Source organism: Castor canadensis, chromosome 2 (genome assembly GCF_047511655.1).
Source record: "Castor canadensis chromosome 2, mCasCan1.hap1v2, whole genome shotgun sequence".
Classification (NCBI taxonomy): domain Eukaryota; kingdom Metazoa; phylum Chordata; class Mammalia; order Rodentia; family Castoridae; genus Castor; species Castor canadensis.
In genome coordinates, this window is record NC_133387.1 from 144283452 (window position 1) to 144306415 (window position 22964).

The window sequence follows — 22964 nt, forward strand, 5'->3', positions numbered from 1 at the left end:
GTTTGCAAACTCACTGATCTATCTTTACATAACTGCAATAAAATTTAATTAACATGGTTGGTTCATTTTTCTTTGTTTTGCATAATTAATGGAAGCAGAAGTCATTCTTAGGCTCAGAAATAGTTATTAGAGATGCAAAATGTAGGATTTGGATGAAAAGGACAGCAGAAAGGGTGTGAATAAGCAATATTTTAGCAAATAATGCATTAGTAAACAACTTAATAAGTAAGTATTGAGGAGTAGAGATAGCATGACAAAAGTTGAATTTTTAGATTTTAATAGTGGTTTCTGATAGCATGTACTGTGATTCCTTGTCACTGAAAATAGTCAATGCTAAGTAATGTATATAGAAATAATCTGACCCCTCTTATAAATGAGGTATTTAGGAACAATAGAGAAAGTTAAGAAAATGACCACCATCACAAATGTATGATGTGAATAAAGAGTAGACTTTAGACACTAGAACCCATGAGAGAGAATGCAAAGATTAAGTACATATTTAGAAAGGTGGAGGGTGCATTAGAGATTAGCTATTAGCAAAGAGGAGATTGCCACAAATGACCAATGTATCTTCTCAGTACAATTAGGAAATAATTTTGTGATGGATCAAATTGTGTTAAAATAGATTGAATTCATTCTATTTTCATTGTATATCTTCCAAATATACTCAGAACTATGGCAAATTACCATTTACCTATAATAATTTAAGATTCTTCTTTTGACAAAGATACAGATTTAATCACTGTTTATAAGCTCTTCCAGCTAAAAAAGATGCACCTTTGCCCAATTTAACAGTAGCCTAGAGAGTGTATAGGGAAAAAAATTGCATACTTACATGGATATTTTTCGCAATGCTTTGTTTCTTAGACTATCAACAAAGTGTTAGTCCAGTATGCTGCAATCGTGTCAAGTGATTTCAGTTCATATTGTGATAAGGAGAATGTGGTAAGTAAAAATCTGTCTCTACTTTCAAATGTCCCTCAGTTGAGAGTTGTGTTTTCCAATGTTGAGTAAGCAAGGAAATAATTTATTTCTGTTTTTATATGGGATGACAAGAAATATCATAGCATGGTTTGAAAACATCACTACCAGTCTTGTGCTGATTTCAATACAGGATTCACAGGAAGGTTGAAAGTTGCCTTTATCTGGGCTACTTGGAATTTTCTCTGTTGATAGGGAACAAAATGAAGATAAATAAAACACCCCATACTCATAAAATATTGGAGCTAAGAACTAGGAACTTACAAACTAAATGGGTGTTGAACCAACTAGTTTTGTTTGGGCACCAACACTAAAATAAGTATAATTTAGTCTTTTAGTTTTCAAATAAATTGAGAAGAATAGTATGTGAAATGATGCTGGTTCCTACTGTGAATTATTAATATAACGTTTTTATTATGACTGAGGAAATACTTATAAAATCCAAAGCATTATTGTGACTTACTCAGTAAAAGTCATAAAGAGAGGCAGGATAAACTGAAGTTACTTGGAATATAATCAGTGTTATTTTATGATAGAAAGAGAGAGCCTTTTTATTTACCATATGTACTATTAGGAGAAATATATTGCAACACTGTAAGGATTTTTTTTAATGCAACACTGAAAAGAAAAGGTATTTAAAAATGGGTATAAGAATTTTTAAAAGGAAAACAGGTTTTTTAAATTTTTTCCTCTCTGAAAAGTCAGTTTTCACTATCAGGCAAGTTTAAAAGAGAATTCTAAGGAAATCTGCTGCTCTTCTGCTGAAATCCCACTGACCTCTTGCTGACAGCTCATTAAGATAAGTCAGCCCTGATAGTTCTTGAAGGTTCTAGAAGATTCCTCTTTCCCTTAAATTAATATGCTGCCCAGAAGTTTTATTACAACTTCCAGACATTTCAGCAACGATTTCTAACTGCTATTGACCAAAAATACTCAAACATAAGATGGAGTATTGACCTATTGAAGGAAAAAAGATAGCTCATGTCTAAAGGGTTACGTTGGAAATCTGAACAGTGCTTTATAATTTCAGGAAAGATCCTATTTATATTAGGATGATCAAAATGAGTATTCTTACAAGTGGCTATGAAGTACTAATTCTTGTCATTCAGAAAGTAAAATTAGTTTTTATTAATCCCTGCAGACTTCCACACTGGGTGTAGTCATTCTGCATTACAATTCACGTTTAAAACCCTGAGATAAAAATCATAAATTAGTATTTATTTATTTTTCTGTATGTTTCAGATTTTTCAAAATCAATTTTTATAGCTTTTCTAAAGCCCTTACAAATATTAAAGCACAAGAACTTCCTCTTTCCTTAGTTTTTCTTCCCTAATTATTGATATTTTGGCCAGCCATGCTCTTGCTTAAGTACAAAGTGTTATTTTAACTTTTAAAAAAGAAAACCAATTCAATACTTTGTTTATGCTTTCAGTTGAGACAAACTTAAGAAACACTTTTGTCCATTTGTGTGAGTATATATAACTAGTGTTATACGTTTATTTTGAGAATAAAGAGCATTGACATTTATTTTAAATTTCTCAGTATATGTAAGGTAATATATTTATTTCATCTGCAAATTAAGTTAGAAACTTTTAAAGCTAGACAAAGGTAAGCAAAATGTCCATGTCAGAATTTGTGTGTGTGTGTGTATGTGTATATGGATGTTTGAACTCATGGTTATGTACTTGCTAGGTAGGCACTCTGCCATGTGAGTCACACCTCTCACCCTTTTTATGTTAGGTTATGTTTTAGATAGTGACTTGCTTTTTGCCTGGACTGGCCTGGGACCAGATCACCCTACCTTTGTCTCCCACCTACCTAAGATTACAGACAAGTGCCACCATGCCCAGTTTATTTGTTGAGACATTTAGTTGTTGCCAACTTTTTACCCTGGCCGGGCTTGAACTGCAATCCTCCCAATCTCCACCTTCCATATAGCTGGGATTATAAGCATGAGTCATCATGCCTGGCAATATTTTTTTCTATTGAAACATTTTAAATTGGAAGTGGGCTAAAACATTCTTATCCATCTTTCTCACATTCCAAAAGATACAAAAGCATCATTATCTAAATAAGAATTACTTTATTTTGAATTTTTTATCTCTTTCAACTCAGAAACACTTCGGTCATATAGAAATGTCCCTCATCTGAAAAAAAAAAGAAACCTAACTTTCATATTCATCATATTTGAAACGCCTAACCATTCTAGATTGAGATCAAATTAAAAATATAAGAGGAAATAGAAATGTACAAATAGAAGATACAACTTGACTTCAAACATCATTTTATCTTACTAACCTGGACAAGCAACACCACTGAATTAGGTTAATGTTCCCTTTTACAGTGTATTTCTTTCCTTAACTTACTATGGAGTTAGAGTAAAATTGTTTCATGATTAGATTCATTTTGTTCTTAGTAACCCTGTTATTGTCAGAAGTGGTTATATTAAGGCTTGCCCATGGCATTTATTTATGAAGCTAGTACTAGAGTCCAGGTATACATGCTAATAAAGATAGGCTTGAGGTTGGGCATGGTTGCACACACCTGTAATCCCAGTACTCAGGAGGCTGATGCCAGAGAATCAAGAGTTCCAGGCCAGACTGAGCTGTGTAGGGGGACCCTATCTCAAAAAACCAAGGTAATGCATGTAGCTCAGTGGAGAAGCTTTGCCTAGCTTGTGCAGAGGCTTGGATTTGGTCACGATCTCCAGCATCAGAGAAAAAGAAAAAAAAAGAGAGAGAGGCTTGAGTACAATTATCCAATAATTGCAGAAGAGCCAAGCTAACTTGAAGCTGTGGGAAGCCAGTGCTAAAACCCTTCACCCACGTAGCCTTCCTGCTTCTAATGAGTCAAGGTCTTATTTTGACCTTGGTTTCCCTTCTGGTAAGATTGCCCAAATTCAAGCCAATAATATGACCCTATTTTACAGTGAAAATAAATTTATTGGTTCAGTTTATAAACTTTGGATTAAGAGGTTGAATCATCTGAAAATTTCCTTATCTGCTATAGAAAGGAGTAAGAGTAAAATTAAGTAGCTCAGATCACGGCTGGGAAACAGAATCATTTGTGGGACATTCCAATTCATCTTGCAGAATCAGGACCTATAGGGTGAATAAGTTTCAGTTATCTGCATTAAAAATAAAGTATTCAAGTGACTGGAATGAAGGGACAGAATAGAGGTTTAAAATTACTTTCATAATTCAAAGTTAGGATGTGGTCACTTGAAGAGTCAAGTATGGTTTTTCAAAGGTCAGTAATTGTGGTTAAGAATATAATAAAATTTTTCCACTGATGAGAGCTAGCACCTCTCTGACATCCTGCGAGTCCTTTGTGTGACTCTGATTCATTATTGGCTCATTTCCCAGCAACTTGGAAGACATACCCCTTTTCCTTTCTTGGTCTGTTGTCACCGCCTTTGATCTACCAGCTCTTTGGAATCAATATGCAGCAACCATTAAATGATTCTGTAACTATTCCAAATTCTCTTTTTCAATTAGACATTAGTTTCTACTATTCTAAAATCATATCTGATTCTTTCACAAATTTAAAAATCTTTGCATTGTTGTTTCTGCCTCTTTGGCTTCTTGTAACAAGTCAAGAACTATCTTTTAAACGTATATTATATGTAAAGTACTGCGAGTAAGAAAAAGACACAGCAGCATTTTCAGTGTATTTAAAGCTACTTGGTGATACAGTGAACAGCCACTCAAATATAAAGAAATCTAAAACAAGTGCCAAGTGAATGACAGAAAGTCGGAAAGCTCCAACTGAAATGGTAGATACAATTCAAGTAAGCAAAGGGGAAAATGGGAAGAGAAACCTGAATTAGACCTAGAGAATGATGGGAGCTGAATAATACTTTATCTACAGATAAAGAATCCATTAAAGGTGCTTTTCATTTTCTTTTAGTTTTCTTGATTTAGAGTTTTCAGATGGTGTTTTGATTTTAAAACAGTGAACTTGCAGAAGAAGAATTTAATCTATTTTTCTTAAAATAAAATTTTAAAAACAGAATACAGTTAGTTTGCATGCATGAAATGTCATAATGTTAAGGATAAAAGAAACTTTGGAACCAAGGCTCCAATGGTTTATTGTGGCTGTTATTAAATTTAATTCACAATAATCATGATATTTTTCCTTTTCCATACTTAGCTATTAACAACTATAATTTGACCTTACTCATACCTGTAATCCTAGCTACTTGGGAGGCCAAGATCAGGAGGACCACAGTTCAAAGCCAATCCAGTCAAAAAGTTTGTGAGACCCCATCTCAATCACTAGTTGGAACAAGAGCAAAAAGGGTTGGAAGCATGTCTTAAGCAACTGCCTTGCAAGTATGCTGCCATGAATTTGAACCCCAGTACTGCAATAATAATAAAAACGTGATGATAATTTGAAATAGAAGAATTATTGTATTAGCTGCAAGCAATAGGATATTAGCAATAGCTATATGTTACCATTTTTAAGTTAAACTCATTCGATTATTTAAACATATAAAGAATATTCACAATATTCTTATTATTTTCTTTATTTAAAGCCCTGTATCTTGATGAACAATATTCAGCAATTGCGGGTCCAGCTGGAAAAAATGTTTGAATCTATGGGAGGGAAAGAGGTGAGTAGTGTTTTACTTCTGGATTGGACAAACACATATTTAAAGATCATTAGCAAAATACTGCTTTTCTATGGAACATGTCTTAAGTTTCTAAGTTATTTATTAATGAACAGGAAGTGGTAATAATCTAAAATCCCATTAACAATTAAGGTGATTATTATCTACAACAGAATGCTTTAGAAATGGAATGAGAAGAGGGAGATAGCCTTTTGTTATGTATATATAAAGATAGTCATGCATACACAATTATGTATATGTATATATGCTAATGATGTGATAATTACTATAAAATGGATTTTCTTATTGTATGGTACAATGTCATTTTGTGTTCTGAAATATGTTTTGTGGCACTAATGGTTTTGGATATATCAATGGTTTATTTTTCACATCAAGAAAGCTGTGTCAAAACGTGTTTTGTGTTGTCTGTAATGTGTCATGTCTCTGTCCAACATCTTTGGCTTACAATTCCATGAACAGAAGAAGGAAGGAGAAAGATTCTCTTATGAGGTTTGTGATAGTAAGCATCTTACACTTTAGCTGGCTGTTTTTTCCTCCCTACACTTGAAGACCATAGCACTTCCTACTTACTCTCATTTGCTTATTTGGATCAGGCAAAGAGAGAAACATTAGCTGTGCACCTGCCTCTTCCTGCTTGCCAGGGTCTTTTCTTTTTCACAAATGTTTGTGAGCATTTGGGAATTAAAGGACTGAGAAGGTGCTGAGCGTGAGTATCATGAAGTAGGGATTCTCCCAAATCCACCTCCCATCGATGAAACAATCCCAAGGGCAGCTATGTTAAGAAAGTGTGCATATTTCTGCTAAAGATTAATTTATGTACATTACTTACATTATGTGGTGAGAGGCAGAACACATATGTAAAGCTAGGTCAAAATAAATGTCCCTTTTATTTCTAAATTTGTGAGTCTGTCAACTCTTTCTTAATATTGGCTCTTCATGGGTAATGCTTTTGACTCTAAGGAGATATTTGGATGCCCCACAACCACCACCAATGTCTGTTTTCATTTTTAGTTTTAAAAAAAATGGAGTTTCTATTTAGCATCCTACAAATAAGGAGCACTAGAGTACATGTGTAGTGCAAAACATTAAAAAATGAACTTTTATGAGCTGTGCTTCAATTGAAGTCTCAGTTTAATTTGAATAAAACAGGGCCTCATTCCCCAAAGTGGGCTAATGCCTATTGCAAGGTTTGAGGGCAGCAATCTCATTTTAGGATTCACCTACTGAACTAGGGGAACACAAGCAATAGAGGATCATAATTTGAGATTCCCTTTTGAATTTTAGTGATGTTTTATATTCAGACTTTTAAGTCCACTTTAAAGTTTTGAAAGTAGTAAAGAAATTACTGATTTCTTTTGGGAAATCCTATCTCAGAAATTCAGTGAATTTAAAAACCAGAAATCACTTAAGAATGAAGTTATATTTCAAATGTCGTATTTCTAGACACTTCTCCACATGCTATCCTAGTATTTCATACTCTTCTATGTCTGAATTCTCTGTTGGGTAATGTATTGCTGAGATGAGTGTTAGCCAGACAAATCAGAAAAGACAGACCAAACAGACAAATCAGGCCTGGATTCAAGGGAAACTGTACAGGTCGAGTCACCTGCTAACTAAACATGTTGTAAGGCAGCTTGTACATCAGTCAGAAATGGATTCTTATTTCAGATAAAGTTACCAGTTTAAAAATTTACATGTTTCACATAATAAATTTAGTTTCAAATAAGTGACTACTTCAAAACTACTCTATTTACCAGAGAAAATGATGAAGACAGAAAAACAGAGCTTGGAGCTTTCTCCCTTTATAACTCATACAAGGTCTATTTGTAAGTTCCTGCTACACAATTCACATGGAAAATTCAATTAAATAAAGGAGTGCAATAAAATTTAAGGCTTGGCTTCTGACTATGTAATCCATTGGATAACATCAACTCCAGCTTTCCACATTTATATATTTTCATCTCTTCCTCCCTGTATTTTCTTTGTGATCTGTATCTCTTTTCTCCATTTTAATCTCTTGTGTCTTTTTAAGCAGGACTAGTTAGCACCAGCATAGGGATTGATGAAACATTGGGAAAAAAGTAAGACTTGAACCCAAGTACAAGTTGCAGAAGTTAAGCAGAAATAAACTTAATTAATCCAGAATTAGGTTAAAGTCGTTGGTTGTTATATTCATCATACTCGAGGCATCAGAATCTCAAAATAATAGGCAGATTCCCTCCAATGCAGTTGTCTGCATATGCCATTATTTAAATCTTTTCTTTAACTTGGGGCTTTTATAAAGATGAAAAGGGATTTTATTGAGCGTGACAAGATTCACCGTTTCATATGAAAATTACATGCAACACTTGGAACAGACATGTTCATTGGCCTTTTAAAAGTTATACAGTGTGGAACCAGTACTAATTCCCAGTTTCTTTCTCACAGTGGAACTGTTTATAAAACTTTCACTGATATTGCTAAGGGAAACTTTCCAGTTCAGGCCCTATTATTCCTCTTTTAGGAATTTATTACTTTGTCCCCCACCATCTGTGTTGGAATGTGCACATCTTGCTATGAAAATCTAATTAGCAAGTGATTGCTTGTGCATTTGCTCAAAATAATTTTAATTGCTGTGTGTTTCTTCATTGGCTTCTCACGACAGTATTGCTTGCCTCTGACACTATTGCAAAGTGCTGGCCATTTGCAAGCATGGCTGCATGATATTGCAGCTCTCTACCACCGTCACCTGGTCATCGTGTTAGGGCAGCTGCTCTGTATTTACAGGATTAGCCTCTTTTCCCTCTGGAAACAGGACTATTTAAATCTGGGGCTTTTTGGTGGAAAAAATCCATTCTTTGTGTGGAGTCCAGCATGGAAACATTGTCTAACATGATGACAATCTTTCATTATGATATTAACAGTGGCTTCAAAAGTAGTCACTTGAGCAGCTGTCATTAGCAACTGCATGCACAGTGTCCTATGGGCCATGTCAACACAGTTCTTTTCCAATGCTCTATGTAAGAAAAATATATCAAAAGAGAAAAGAAAACCAGTCAAATTTCGTCTCCTATAAAGTGATTTTCCAACATGCTCCCCTGCATATAAATTAAGAGCATATTTTCACGTAAAATTCTGATTCCTCACCAAAAAATAAGTTTCATAAACCATGAGGAAAAAGTAACTGTTATAAATGAGGTCCAGAGTCATTTTTGATGTGCATACAGTGTTGAGAATCGCTGACGAGACAGATAAAATTGCCACCCCGTATTATGATGCAACTTGAGCCAGAAGTGATTCAGTTATACCACTGTCCCTATATGGTGTCACCTGTCTCTCAGTGACAGCAGTCATTACCAGGATGCCACTTCATCCGTTGGTAAGTGATTATTTGCATCCTGTAACAATTCAAATTGCTCAGAAGTAACTCTATGTATGATCTTTGTTTATTTTAGTATCTTAATCACTTCTTTAACTCTGTATATGTGAATTGTAAATAAATATTTAGTTTGTATTCATTTTGTTACAGAAACATATTGGCACAGCCCTTGGAAAGGGCATATGAATATTTTCTTGATCTGCAATCTAATTTGAATAAATACATGAAAAAGAAAGTTGAAGCATCCAAAATTTAATATCTTTTCAGGAAATCATAATATTGGTTTTGAAACTCTACAAAATTTAGTAATTGGCTAGAAAGAATTATGACTTTGCTATATAAGCAAAAAAATGCATTATTTCTTCATACTATTGTGATACAGTCATTTCAAAAGGTAGAATTTATGCTTTTTCCATAGGGCTAATAAGTATTGACAGGACTTCAAACACTAGAAGTTAGTCCTTATTAATATGCTTAGGGGAAAAGAAGTGTTTGTTGAGCTAAATTCTCTCATTTTTTTTAATCACGAAGCAGACCATGGTAATGCGATTTTTACTGATATGTATCAAAAGTGATTGACTCTCCTGACCCATCTCATGGTGCTAAGCATAACTTTCACATATATTTAGGCAGAATAGGGACAAGGAGTCTGAAACATGGTCCCACTGTCCTACATGTGTACATTTTAATGAGCAGCTCAATTCTTTTGTTTTTAAGATGCATATCTAGATCACATTTAATTTCTAATAACAAATTTGATGTGTCAATTAGAAATTGCACTTGACTGCCCAAAAAGTGTGGTATGTAGTTCATTTAAATTCTTTGCAAACATGATAAAAGCAAGAGCACACAAGGGAGGGGTGAGGATAGGTAAGACACCTAAAAAATTAGCTAGCATTTGTTGCCCTTAATGCAGAGAAACTAAAGCAGAACCTTAAAAGCAACTGAGGCCAATAGGAAAAGGGGAGCAGGTACTAGAGAAAAGGTTAGATCAAAAAGAATTAACCTAGAAGGTAACACACACACACAGGAAATCAATGTGAGTCAATGCCCTGTATAGCTATCCTTATCTCAACCAGCAAAAACCCTTGTTCCTTCCTGTTATTGCTTATACTCTCTCTACAACAAAATTAGAAATAAGGGCAAAATAGTTTCTGCTGGGTATTGGGGGGGGAGAGGGAGAGGGCGGAGTGGGTGGTAAGGGAGGGGGTGGGGGCAGGGGGGAGAAATGAACCAAGCCTTGTATGCACATAAGAATAATAAAAGAAAAAGAAAAAATAAAAATAAAAATAAATAAATAAATTCTTTGCAAAATCTAGTAGCCATATGGACTTGGTCATTAGCTAGGCAACCCCACACAGAAATGAACCTCTGTCATCTTCCACTTGGTACTACCCTAGCAACATTATGTGTGCTGAGTCAACCAGGGATTAACACTCACTGCTTTAATGGAAAAAAATGCTCCATGGTGGTAGTTACAATGTGCATCAGAGCCACGAGGTAAGCTTATTACACAGCTGAGCTCCACCCACAGAGTGTTTGATTCAGTAGGTCAAGGGCAGGGCCACAAGATTTGCATTTGTAACAAAATCCCACATAATGCTGATTTTACTGGTTTGGAAACAGTAAGAATTGCTGTTCTATGTTTGTAGAACAGGAACAAGGTAATTAAAAAATAGCACAGAATACCACTTTATCTGTGCATCGCTATTACCAGCCTACTTTCTGTTTTCTTCAATCTTGATTCAATGTGCTTGAGTAGACACTGAGACAGCATATAATAGCTCAGGCATCTATTTGTATGAATGAATACAATAATCCCCAAGATGTAGGTGGCCATTTTGCAGTCTTATACAAAAACCTAGAATTTAAAAAAATTGCACACTTAATGCTGACTGTTATATGTGATCTTATTTAAAGGCTGGCTCAAGCCTGTAATCCTAGCTACTCATGAGGCTGAGATCAGGAGGGTCATGGTTCAATGTCAGCCATGCAGGAGGCATAAATAGGAGGAAGACAGTCCAGGCTAGACTGGGCATAAATTTGAGACCCTATTTGAAAAATAACTAAAGGCACATAGAGCTGGTGATGTGGCTTAAGTGGTAGAGCACCTGCCTAGCAAGTGCCAGGCCCTATGTTTAAACTCCAGTACTGCCAAAAAATATTTAAAAGTAGTATTTTATAATTTTCAAAAAGCAAAGCACTACGTTTAGGTTTGAGATGATCTATCTCATCTTTTTGCTTTAATGTAAATAGAGATATCACTCATAACAAATAAATTAATATGGATCAATCTGATGTTTTTTGTCTTTTTTTGCAACTATGAGATGAACTATAGAATTAAGTAAAATTTAAAGCATGTATTAGATATAGTTAAAACAGACAATTCATTTAGTTACATTGTATCTTGCTTTCAGTTCTAAATTGTCTCCTAAAGCAATTTAAAAACATTGTAAAGTACAAAGGTTAAATATTCATTTTTTGCCTACTTATATTTTATTATATCTGCAGGGGGCAGGAGTTGAGGGAGGAGATAAAAAATTCTTAAATGTCATTAGCCTTATGGAGGTTATAAAGAATAAGAGATTGTAAAACAACAGAGCAAAGATTCCTTTCAGCACTTAGTAAAAGAGACACTCAGAGCCTTATGCCCATGTCTCCCTGGTCCACTTTAAGCATCTCCTCCCCTCAGTACTGACTGCTCTAGGAAAACACAGGTCAGTGCAGGTGGAGAATAAGGACAGAATTCGGTTCTTCATCTTTTCATTTAACACACATATATATTTACTGAGCACTTATTTCATGCTGTAAATTTTATTAAGCACCAGAGATACAATAAGCGCTAAGATACAGATCCTCCCCACAAAAAAATTTAAAGTTCATTTGGTGAGTCATAACAATTAAAAAGGTAAAATAATTTTACCTTTTTAAAATAATTTTCTAAACTTTGAAAAATTCCTCTAACAAAAATCATTATTATGTTGTATCCTTCAATAATCAGAATAAACTCAAACATCTAGGTTCTTATTATATAGATAAAATTCAAAAGTGAGATGTCATTTGACTGCATTAAGTAAGCACAACAAGTTATTTTTAGTTTCATAGCACCTGGTTAGGAGCAGAATTGAATGTCTGAAGTGTTGGCCTTCTATTTGTATAGATATTACCTGGTTTCCTTCTCTTCCTAACCATTTTTTGCAATTAGAGTTAACAAATTGGATTTAATGGAAAATAAGACAATACAAGGACTTAAAAGACAACTTAAATTGAGGGAATTTAATAAATATGACTCACAATCCAGCACTACTACCACATAAAGCTGGGCTTAACAGCTAAGCTTATGAAATTAAGAAAAGGTGCTACCCGAGGAGATTGGGAGGTTCAAGGGCTGCATTCCATGTCAGAATGAAATACAGACCCAGGCAAGTGCAGCTTGTTAACCTTATTCTCCAGAGTATTCTAGAGATCATAGGGTCACTCACATGCTGCCAGGTCTCTTTTTTAGACTAACCTCTCTCTGAACCTTAGAAAACTTAAAGAGAGCAGTTATGTGCCAGGAGGGAGAGAAATAGAGTCACACTTTAGATGCCATTATCTATGCAAATTCCACTTCCTTGTTTTGTCATGATCACCTTGTGTTGCTTATGCCTGCCCTAACACATCATAAATCAGTGCAGTCAACAGCAAAATATGCTTTCTTATTTTTTCCTTTTTTCAATCTATATTATATTTAGGTTTTATTGATACATAATAACTGTACATATTTGTAGAGTTCAATGTGATATTCTGATTCATGTATACATTGTAATGATCAAATTAGGATAATTAGCATATTCATCACCTTAATTTTTTTGTGGTAGTACTGAAGTTTGAACTCAGAGCCTTGTGCCAATACTCCTGTCTGTGCCTCCCTTGTAACTCTGATAACAGGCACACACCACCAATTCCAGCTTTTTATTGAGATGGGAGTCTTATTAACTTTTTGCCCGGCTGGCCTCAAACTGCAATCCTCCAGATGCCTGCCTCTTGAGTAGCTAGGATCACAGGCATGAGCCACCGCACCTGGCTTATCATTTCTTCAAAATCCTCTTTTCTAGTTATTGTGAAATATAATGCAATGTTGTTAATTATATTCACCCCACTGAGCAATAGAACATCAGAACTTACATTGCACCCATTTATCAGCCTCTCCTCTGCCCCCGCCCCATTTCTAAGATTTAACTTCTTAAACCCCATAAGTTCTTCCTTTTCTACTGCTTGACAGAATAGTCCTAAGTCACCTCATGAAACAGTTCTCTGAGAGTATTCTGTCCTCATCACTGAATTCAGTTAATTGAAGGTGTATTCACATTGGTGCAGAGTACTTCATGATGAATGCAGCCAAATGGGAAAACAAGAATAGGCATGGACAAAAAGTCAGTATTCATAGAATAAAATTCTGAAGTATCTCATTTGTTCTGTTTCTACTCTATTCCTACTTGGTACATTTTTACCATTGGTCAGCCATTAGATACAACTAGTAAGCTCTACCTTCCTGTCAAATTATACTTGGGAATTTTTCCTATCTTAATGAACATTTTTTAGAAGGAAATTGCTTCAGAGAAAATAGCTTGTAAATGTGCTGCTATTCTGTGTCCATGCGACTCCAAAACCATAACGTATTATCTGGGGCCTGGTTTTTCTCACCAGTAAAAAGAAGAAAGTTGAACCATGTTCTAAAATTCTGTAGTTATAAGGACAAGAACCCTGTTAGCAACCCATAAATTAGAAGGAAGGTGTATGTGGTGTAGAAGGGAAGAGATGTTTTTAAATAAGAGAGATTGATGTCATGTCACCCAGGTAAGCTGGAAAATGTAGCTCAAGGAAAAATAGTACAGAGAAATTGAAATAGAAAAATCCAAATTTTGCTATATATTCTTTAACTCAAAACTACAGGAACGAGTTTCAAAAGACAAAGCCATCTTTTTTTCCCCTTTAGTTGTCTAGGCTGAAGGAACTAACTTAGCATACCTTTGATTTGAGGCGCAATGACAGAGTCACTGCCTATTCTTTAATTACAACGGGAGACTGCTACTGAGATGGTTCAACTCTTTGAAATCAGAAAGTTAGACGCATGAACTTATACCTGATAATGGATGCTTCCAGCATAACATTCATGCAACTCCGAATGTGATATGGTATATGCCATAGTCTGTCTCTGAATATGGACTATAAGTTCTTGAAGAGCGGTCTCCCCAAACTTTTAAAAGAAGCAAACAATAATAGCAAAACACAGTAGCATTGTTGGCCTGGGACACATTTCTTTACAATAGAAAAAGGACAATGTATTTTATTTCTGATAACATTTTATAGTAACCAAATGGATTTCACAGTTCTACAAAGTGATTTAGAGCATTTCAGGGACATTACCCTAATGCTGGATTCAGTAGGGAATTCTCACAGATCTCTCAATATGAATTGAACTAGTCCTTATAAAAGAGTAGATGCTCATAAATAGAAAAGTTGCAGTGCATTAATCTTTACAAAATAACAGCCCAGATAAGATCATGAGAAATTGCTTGAAATCCTTCCCTAGTGAAAGCTGGCTTAAGTGTTGCTAAGGTCAGACTTGAATTTGTAAAAACAATTCTGGAAACAACAATTAGGAGCCTGAAAAGAGAAACAGTGATGCAACTTGAAGCTGATTATAATGAACTACATGAGAAAAATACTGAATCAGGAAGTGAAGAGGACAGGACAGATGGAGGGAACATTTCAGAAATTATCAATCATATTTGATATCCAAGTAAATATAGACTATGGAAATTAAAGATGACGTTCACATCCCTGCCTTAAACAATTGTATGTCATTAACCAAATCAGAGAAAAGAAGAAAAAAATAAATTCAGGGTGACAAGGTAATAAATTCCATTTTATGCTCTGACTGAGGCATATGTGAACCATGAAAATGGAAAAGTCTCATAGGCACTTGAGAAGATAAACACATGCTGATGCATGTGACCAAGGCTGCAGACAATAGATTTGGGGTTATTTGCATATGGGTGGTAGTTGAAGTCATAGACCTGAATCTGATTGCTCAAGGAAAGAGTATAGAACAAGAAGATGCTTATAAAGATAAAACTGAAGGACACTAATATTAGTATTAATGGGTCTGAGTGGGATAAATAAGGTCACTGAATTTGGCAATTAAGAGATTACTGGGACCTGTGTTGAACAGTTCAATGGTGCATCCAAAGCAGAATTCACACTGAAGGTAACTAATGAATGTGTAAGAGATAAGGGTGTGGACAAGTTTTGTACTTATGTTGTGAGCAGTTTGAAGAACAAGAGAATTCTGAATAGGAATTTCCATATTTCAGAAGTCATACAAATGAGCATACATCTTATCAAAATTTGTGGAATGTAGAAAATTCACTTCTTAGGAAGAAATTTAAGGAAATGAATGGATCAATATAAAAGAAGGTCTAAACACAAGACTCAAATCTTACACTGTTGAACATAAAGGAACATTGTGAAAATCCCAAACCAGACTCGGGAAAATGGCCGTTAGAGAAGATACGGGCCAAATATTAGCTAGATGTCAGAAAGAAGGTAGTTCCAAATAAGTCTGACTTTTCTTTCATTATTTGTTCCCTTTTTTAAAATGTTAACATAAATGCTATTGGAACATATTTATAGGACCTGGAAGCAGAATTAATAATATAGTGAGTCAAGATAAAGACAAAGGGATAGTCAATAAATCAAAATCCAATGGAAGGACCCAAGACCTCAAGTTGAATAGTCTTTCAGGAAACTGAGGCTCTCATTTTCATGGAAATGATGATGAAATTTGCATTTATTAAAGGATTTAATTGAAAAAAATGTTAAAAGAGCTAATGTAAAAATATTAAAGGATTTAATGCAAAAATATTGAAAAGGGTGAACCCACCTGTCAAATTAATAAATCTTGGACCCATTTCCTTGGACAATAAGGACTAGGAAGTGATCTTCCTTCCACTGCTGCATTTCTGTAGATGATAGGATAACAGCACCCTAAAACTGATGAGCTGAACATGAAGCAGGGAGGTCTGGTAACCTATAGAAAAGAAGGAAAATGAGATAGTAATAAATACTATGAAGAAGAAATAAACTTCGTACTAAAGATCTTTAGCTTCTTTTCATGCAAACTCAATTTTATAAGAGTTTGTACTGAGGTATCTTAAGAGTTTCAATGCCACATTGCAACCCACTAGCTATAACTCTAGCAAGAGCTTGAGATCAGTTTAACAACTAATGCTATAAAAGAATGAAAGAACCTATATTCTCATGAGATCCATAGGGAAAACAGCCACACTAGGAAAACAAAACAGAAACACATGCAGAGTTGGTATGGTAACCAAAATTTCTGAACTAAACAAATATCAGGGCAAAATCTGGCAATAAGACAAACATTTGAAGCAAAGACTAACTTGGTATTCCAGAAGATATGGTGGCTAAAGAATAAAAGATTTTAAGAGCAAAAGTGTCCTATTAATAGTCAATGCAAAGTGTCAGTCCAAGAAGAAGCAGCATTCTGATGGTCAGGATTGCTCCTGTGAGGGAAATTTTCATGCTCTGTCTGTCCTCGCTTCCTTCCTAGAACATTTGTTAAAAGCCTAAGCTTGCAGGGCATTGGGACTAGAACAAAGATATAGCTCTGTGGAAGAGAGAGATTTATAAGAAAATGATTTTAAGAGAGCATGATATCCACAACAGTAGGAAAAGACACAATGCAGAGACAAGAGCTGCTAATTGCCTGGAGGAAAGGACAGTGAGGGAAGATTTGCAAAAGTGTGTAATAAGCAAATTGTATTGTAAAGGAAAAGTGACTCTCATGGAAAAAGAACTTAAAAGACTTTTCACTTGCTAGCTACCTCAGATAAGTTATATCACCATAGCTCAACAGTATAAAATATCTCAATGGTATAAAAGTTCAGTTACTACCTGTATAAAATTAAGGCTTATTCTGCTCATTAGAACTACACTTTACCAGCTGTGCATGAGTGGTTCATGCCTATAATCCTAGCTAGTTAGGAGGCTGAGATAGGGAAGATTGCAGTTCCAGGCCAATCAGAGCATAAAAAGTTCATGAGACCCCATCTCAACCAATAGCTGGGCACAATGATGCATATCTATCATCTCAGCTATGTGGGAAGACGAGACGGGGAGGATCCTGGTTCCAGGCCAGCCCAGGACAAAAAAAAAAAAAAAGTCAGCAAGACCCTATTTCAGTGGAAAAAAACTGGGTGTGGTGTTACACAGGAAGCTTAAAATAGGAGAATCATGGTCCAGGCCAACCTGGGCAAAAAGCAAGGCACTTTCTCCAAAATAACCAGAGTAAAAAGGGCTGGAGGTGTGGCTCAAGTGGTAGAGTACCTGCCTCACAAGCACAAAGCTCTCAGTTCAAAACCCAGTACTGTTAAAGCAATAAAAATAATAAGAAAAACTAAAAAGCTATACTTTGCCAGCCTTGAGTTTATAGTTCCCAAACTCTTCATAAAGTCTGGATGAAATCCATTAGGGTAGCTTTAATATAAATTCAGAATTTGACTCATTATCCTTAAATTTTGAGTAAGTATATTCCTTTTTACATGGAACCTTAATTTATTTAGCCAGTCAATACAGTTGTTCAGGTACACGTGCTAATTCGGTTCTAATTTAGAATGAAAGTATAAATTGTGACTTTTGAATTTTTTCTTCTTGCTTTTTACTTTTCATAATAATTTTATATAACAATGAAGTTTGAGTTCAGTTTTATGCTGTACCACTGACATAACTAATCTAATTGGTAAAGATTTATGACAATATTAGGTTGCTTTTATACCTTTCAAAGTAACCAGTAATTTTTAAACTATGCTACTGATAACTTAGGCAATGAGTTCTCACATCCCAATCTATTATTTTCTTAAAACTTTAGAGAGTTTATATGCTCAAATTGTTCCTCAATTTGGGCATATAAAGAAATGCAGAGTTCAAGTATTGGTAATTTTGCTGTCTAACAATATTGTCTTTTAATTAGATAAGTACATTTATGCTTATTATTCTCAAAAACCCTACAAATGACAAGAGACACAGAATTAGCCCCAGAATTACTATGCCTATTATGACAGTATTAGTTATATAAAATAAAAACTAAAAGCAAAAGGATTCACTTTTTTTCGCTTTTTATTCTCCTATGACAGAAGCATTCTGCCTGTACCTCTTTAGAAACAGACATGTCTATCAAAAAATTAAAATTTATCAAATGTTTAAATTGCTGTAGTTTGACAGTTGCAGATTTTCAAGTTAACCAATTATTTGATGAGATATATCTATTTACAAAGTACTTAAGGTAGACTGAACTAATTTTATGGCAAAATAGCATCACTCTTTATCAAATGGTCCGTGTAACCATTTTTATATGACTTTAAAGTTATTATCTGAATCAGTGTGCAAACAAAAGAAATGACCCAAATAATATATGCACATGTGAATAATAATAATAATAATAATAATAAAAACAGATACATGTTTTAAACAAGAAGCAACTCTACCCTGTCTTTGGGGAAAAAAATTAACTCTACTTTCTAAAGCCATTTCCTTGGAGGGGGTGGAGCTGCAGGTAAAGAGCTACCTCTGTGTCTGCAGGGACTGGGGAGCCTGGATAAAACCAAATAGGAGGACTTATCCCTCATTTCCTTTTCCCCGACATTTTTACCCAGGTGAAACAAAGTTAAAGTTGGCATTATGGCAATAACAAGAAATTATAAACATCCAGTTCTCTAGGACTTAAGAGAACACACGTCTTCTTTGTTAAACATTAGGGAGCGATGATATGTTAGGTTGGTTGAGTACCAATCTCAGGATACTTTTATATACATATATGTATGAATGTGCACTACCTCATTATCGTTCTGACTCACCACCCTATAACTGGTTATAGCTGAAGAGAACTCAGAAAGTATAAGACTCGAAGTGTTCTAATTTTCCCATTCTCAGAGAAATCTCTTTGTGTTATGATAGCCTGTGATTTGTAGACAAGAAGAGTGAGACACTAGTTTTAGAGTCAGATAAAAGATACAGAGTCCGGATGACTTATATTGGTGGTAAGTGTGGGATAAAAACTAAGCAATCCTAAAAATTACCTGGATTTGAGTTTCAATTGACACTGATCATTGTTTTGATATAAAAAGTCTCAATGTTTGATTTTCACTTCAATGTTTTTAGTCATGTCAATAAAACCTAGAGCTATCCAGCTACTGAGATATTTAAATAGTATTTCTTGCTAAGAGTATCTTAGTTTCACAATGTTCTCTTGGAGAAATGTAGCACTTAACATCTAGCATAAACTCATTAGGACACTTCTTGGTCCTGGACCACATTCCAGGAGTTTAAACTGATATTGTGTACATTTATTTGATATATTTCTTAGATTCTCTCATTATATAAAACATAACTATAATAAGGTATGCTTTAGTTTGTTTTACTTTCAAAGTTGACATCTCATGTTCTTTTCAATAGTAGAGCAGTTTGTACAAGAATTATACACACTAATGGTAGGAAACTAAATTTCCAAAGGTTCAAAGGAAGGAAGAATTATATCTCCATTTCGGGGACTATTTCCATTTAGCCTTCATGTGAATTTTTCCTCTGCTTGATACAATACATCCACTATAAGATTTTTTTTTATAATCAAAGCCCCGTTTTTTTGCAAAAATACCATTAATATCAGGATCTTTAATTGCAAAAGTACATTCAAGTTATTAGATCAGTAGGTCTATTTATTGTTTGTATTTTTTATAGTACAGGCTATTTCATATTTACTGGCATTATTTTGAGAACAAATCAGGTGAAAAGTGGCCTCTGAAGTTTGCACTGTAAAATCAAGCATCAAAAATAAGTTATCTCAATCTGATTATCTTTGCCCCCAAATCACTCACCAGCTAAGCTCCAAGGTATAAATAATTGAATACTTAAAGAAAATAAAAATAAAATGTTAAACGCTGATTATAAATGATACTTCAGAAAAGAAATCAGCCTGTCATCTCCAGAGAAGCAAGGAAGTACTTAGATAATTTGTTTATCCTATTATATAAAGTTCTAAAGTTGGGAAAATATGAAAATACCTTCCACTAGGCACAACACAGTATTGGTTTAGCATACCTAACTCTATAATCTAAAATGCTCCAAAATCAATTTGTTTTTGAGTCTCATGTTGGTATTTAAAAAGTTTTAAATTTTGGGTCATTTCAGTTTCCAGAATTGTGAGTAGCAAAAGCTAGGCCAGTAAAGTAGGCAAATATTCCAAAATCTGAAAAAATATGAAACACTTCAGGTCCCAAGCATTTTGGATAGGGATACTGAACCTGTTCTCAAATTTTAATTTTATCTGCATTTTTATTTAATCAGGCTATTTGAAATGTATTTTATATATTCAACTACTGTATAACAAATCATGAATAAATTACTAAATTTTCATATTCTACAGAATATTTTTGTCATTCCTTGCATTCCATGGCTATGGCCAATAAAAGCTTGTTCTCTAGCTCTTATTTGTAAGCATGTCATGCAACTCAATTGATTTGTTTCATGTACAAAAACCTTCCTGGTTTCTTCACAAGCTTCTAACCATTGCACAAAACAAGAAGAGGAAAAAAGTGCTTGAACTTTCCATATTACAAGCAAAATGCTTGCAAGAGAAACAAAGGCATGCTTCTCAAAACTCTAAAATAATATTGCTTATGGTCTCTCTGCAGCTAGACCCCGAAGCTAGCACTATTCTAAAAGAGCTTCAAGTTAAACTCAATGGAGTTCTGGATGAGCTCAGCATCACTTATGGTGAAAGGTAAGTGGTTTAAGTAGTTATTATCTAAATAACATTAATAGCTTTGTTTACATCTCAATGCTGTTACTCTGACTGGCTAAATCCATTTAACTTTAAGACCTGATCTAAGAATCATATCCTCTGAAAAGTCTTTCATAAACCCATGGTTTAAAAGTGATGTCAGGCTGCACACTCCCTAGAGCTCTGCACCTCCCCCATCCCACTGACACCCCATCCCCCAGGCAGGACCTGTCCTGCCTGCCTGCTCTCTGTTTCTGTTTTTAAAAATGACATTTTTTTGGTTTAACATAGCTATACAGGGTGTTTCACTATAACATTTCCATGTGTATATGCATTATAACCTGAGTTGGTTCATCTACTCTGTTTTTCTTCTTTCTACTGTATTCCCTTTCTTATGGTGATTTTAAAAGGTTTAAAAATTCTGTATTCATTCTTGTATAGGAAGTACAACAACCATATTCACCTTCTTAACTTCCTTCTTTTACCTTCCCTCTCATGTATGTGACCTCTCCTTAGTGTGACCTCTTCTTCATAATGTTGCTTGTATTTATATTGTAGAACAAAGAGATCTGATTGATACTACCTCATGGGCAGGGGTTTGGAAAATACTGACATACCTACATTTTTTTCTTTTTTTAAAAAAGTCAACTTGGCTTCACTATGAAATAGTGCTAAAGAAATAGAAGTTCACCCTAGATAAACCTTGTTGGGTTCCTATAAGGAAAACTATCATTTCATTGTCAAGTGTTAAAATAGGAAATGAAAAATACATCTTTGAAGAGATTCATTAGTTTAATATGGAATTTGTTCTATTTGGACAATAACGACATCAATTTAACAATATTGACATCAATTAAAACCACGTGTTCAGTTCTCCAATAATACTATTAAGAACTGCACTTAAGGTAGGGACTATCTCTTTGAACACTACTCATCACATATTGTATGCTAGAAAGATTAAAAATTGATAAATATTGTTACTGATACTTTTGATCAAAAAGATTATAAAGATACTTCAAGAGTCATATTTGTTCTCAAGTATAAGAATAAAGCAGAGAAAAGAAAAATCCCATGCTTGACTCTTAGATGTATGTTCTCAATCCCTCCCTTAAACCAAGTGGCACCATCTTTATGGAACCCAACTTCGCAGCTCAGGCACTGAGTTGGAATAGCCTTGCTTTATTGAGCTTAGGGCAGTTGCCCTGCCTCTGCTCCATGTTGTCAGTTGATCTGCATGATTCTGCTTAGCTGGCTTGAATTTTAATCAGCAATTTGAAGGTTCTATTTACCTGGAGTTAGAGAGGTAGAAGTTGTTCCAAAGATGTGGGGGTTCACTGGCTCTGACTTGAGATGACACTTAGTGATTCAATCAGTTCAGATTTGCTTCAGTTCTAGTTATGTTTTAATGTGTGGTCAGCAAAAAGGATGGTTGCCTTCAGCTATGAAGGCAATAAGACAGATTATTTAGCAAAGTTAAGGGGAGAAAAAAGGGGCCAGGAATAGCTAGAAGTGTTCAGAACTTTATGGGAAATAAGATGGCTAAACAGAATAGAAACTAGCATATATATTTAAACTACTTTCTGTAAAATATCTACACCATCTTGATGAGTCAAGTGCTTTTGTTTTGTAGGGAGGAATACTCAGGTTACAAAAGGTAAAATATGAATTCTGATTTGAAAAACTCAGGATAAACTCCAATTATAATGGAAGGAATAATGCCATTAGGAGGGTCCTTGCTTTATTTAGCAAGACCAGATATTTTAGCATAGATAGTAAAACCTAAGACTACACAGGATCCATTTCTTCATTATTTTTTAAATGTAGGAAAGAACTTGGTACTTTGTTCAATTATAGTCATTCAGATTGCTAGAGTAAACAGGCTACATGTCGTGCTTCCCTTATAAGAACAAAAATTATTATATCCTGTTGCTATGATACATCACACACAGGGTGGGTGACATGATCAGTGCGATTGTGTTGCAAAGTCAAAGTAGTAACTTTAATCTGATCCTATTCTTCTTAGATTCTAAATTAGCAAACTAGAGCTTTAGAAATAAGTACATAATTAATTCCAAAAGTCAACTTGATTTTGTGTTATTTAAAAAACACTAATTCTCCTATTTTCAGTTCTTAGGTTGACTTTGTAGTAA

At 34.6% G+C, this 22964-nt stretch overlaps 1 protein-coding gene across 1 annotated transcript in view; it reads left to right on the forward strand.

Moving 5' to 3' along the window:
* Window positions 1–22964, forward strand: part of Unc13c (unc-13 homolog C) — a 541194-nt gene that overhangs the window by 417558 nt on the left and 100672 nt on the right. The window contains exons 22-24 of the mRNA XM_074065986.1: window positions 868–945; window positions 5519–5596; window positions 20726–20814. Of these exons, the coding sequence (XP_073922087.1) occupies window positions 868–945; window positions 5519–5596; window positions 20726–20814 (245 nt within the window). The remainder of the gene's footprint in view (window positions 1–867; window positions 946–5518; window positions 5597–20725; window positions 20815–22964) is intronic.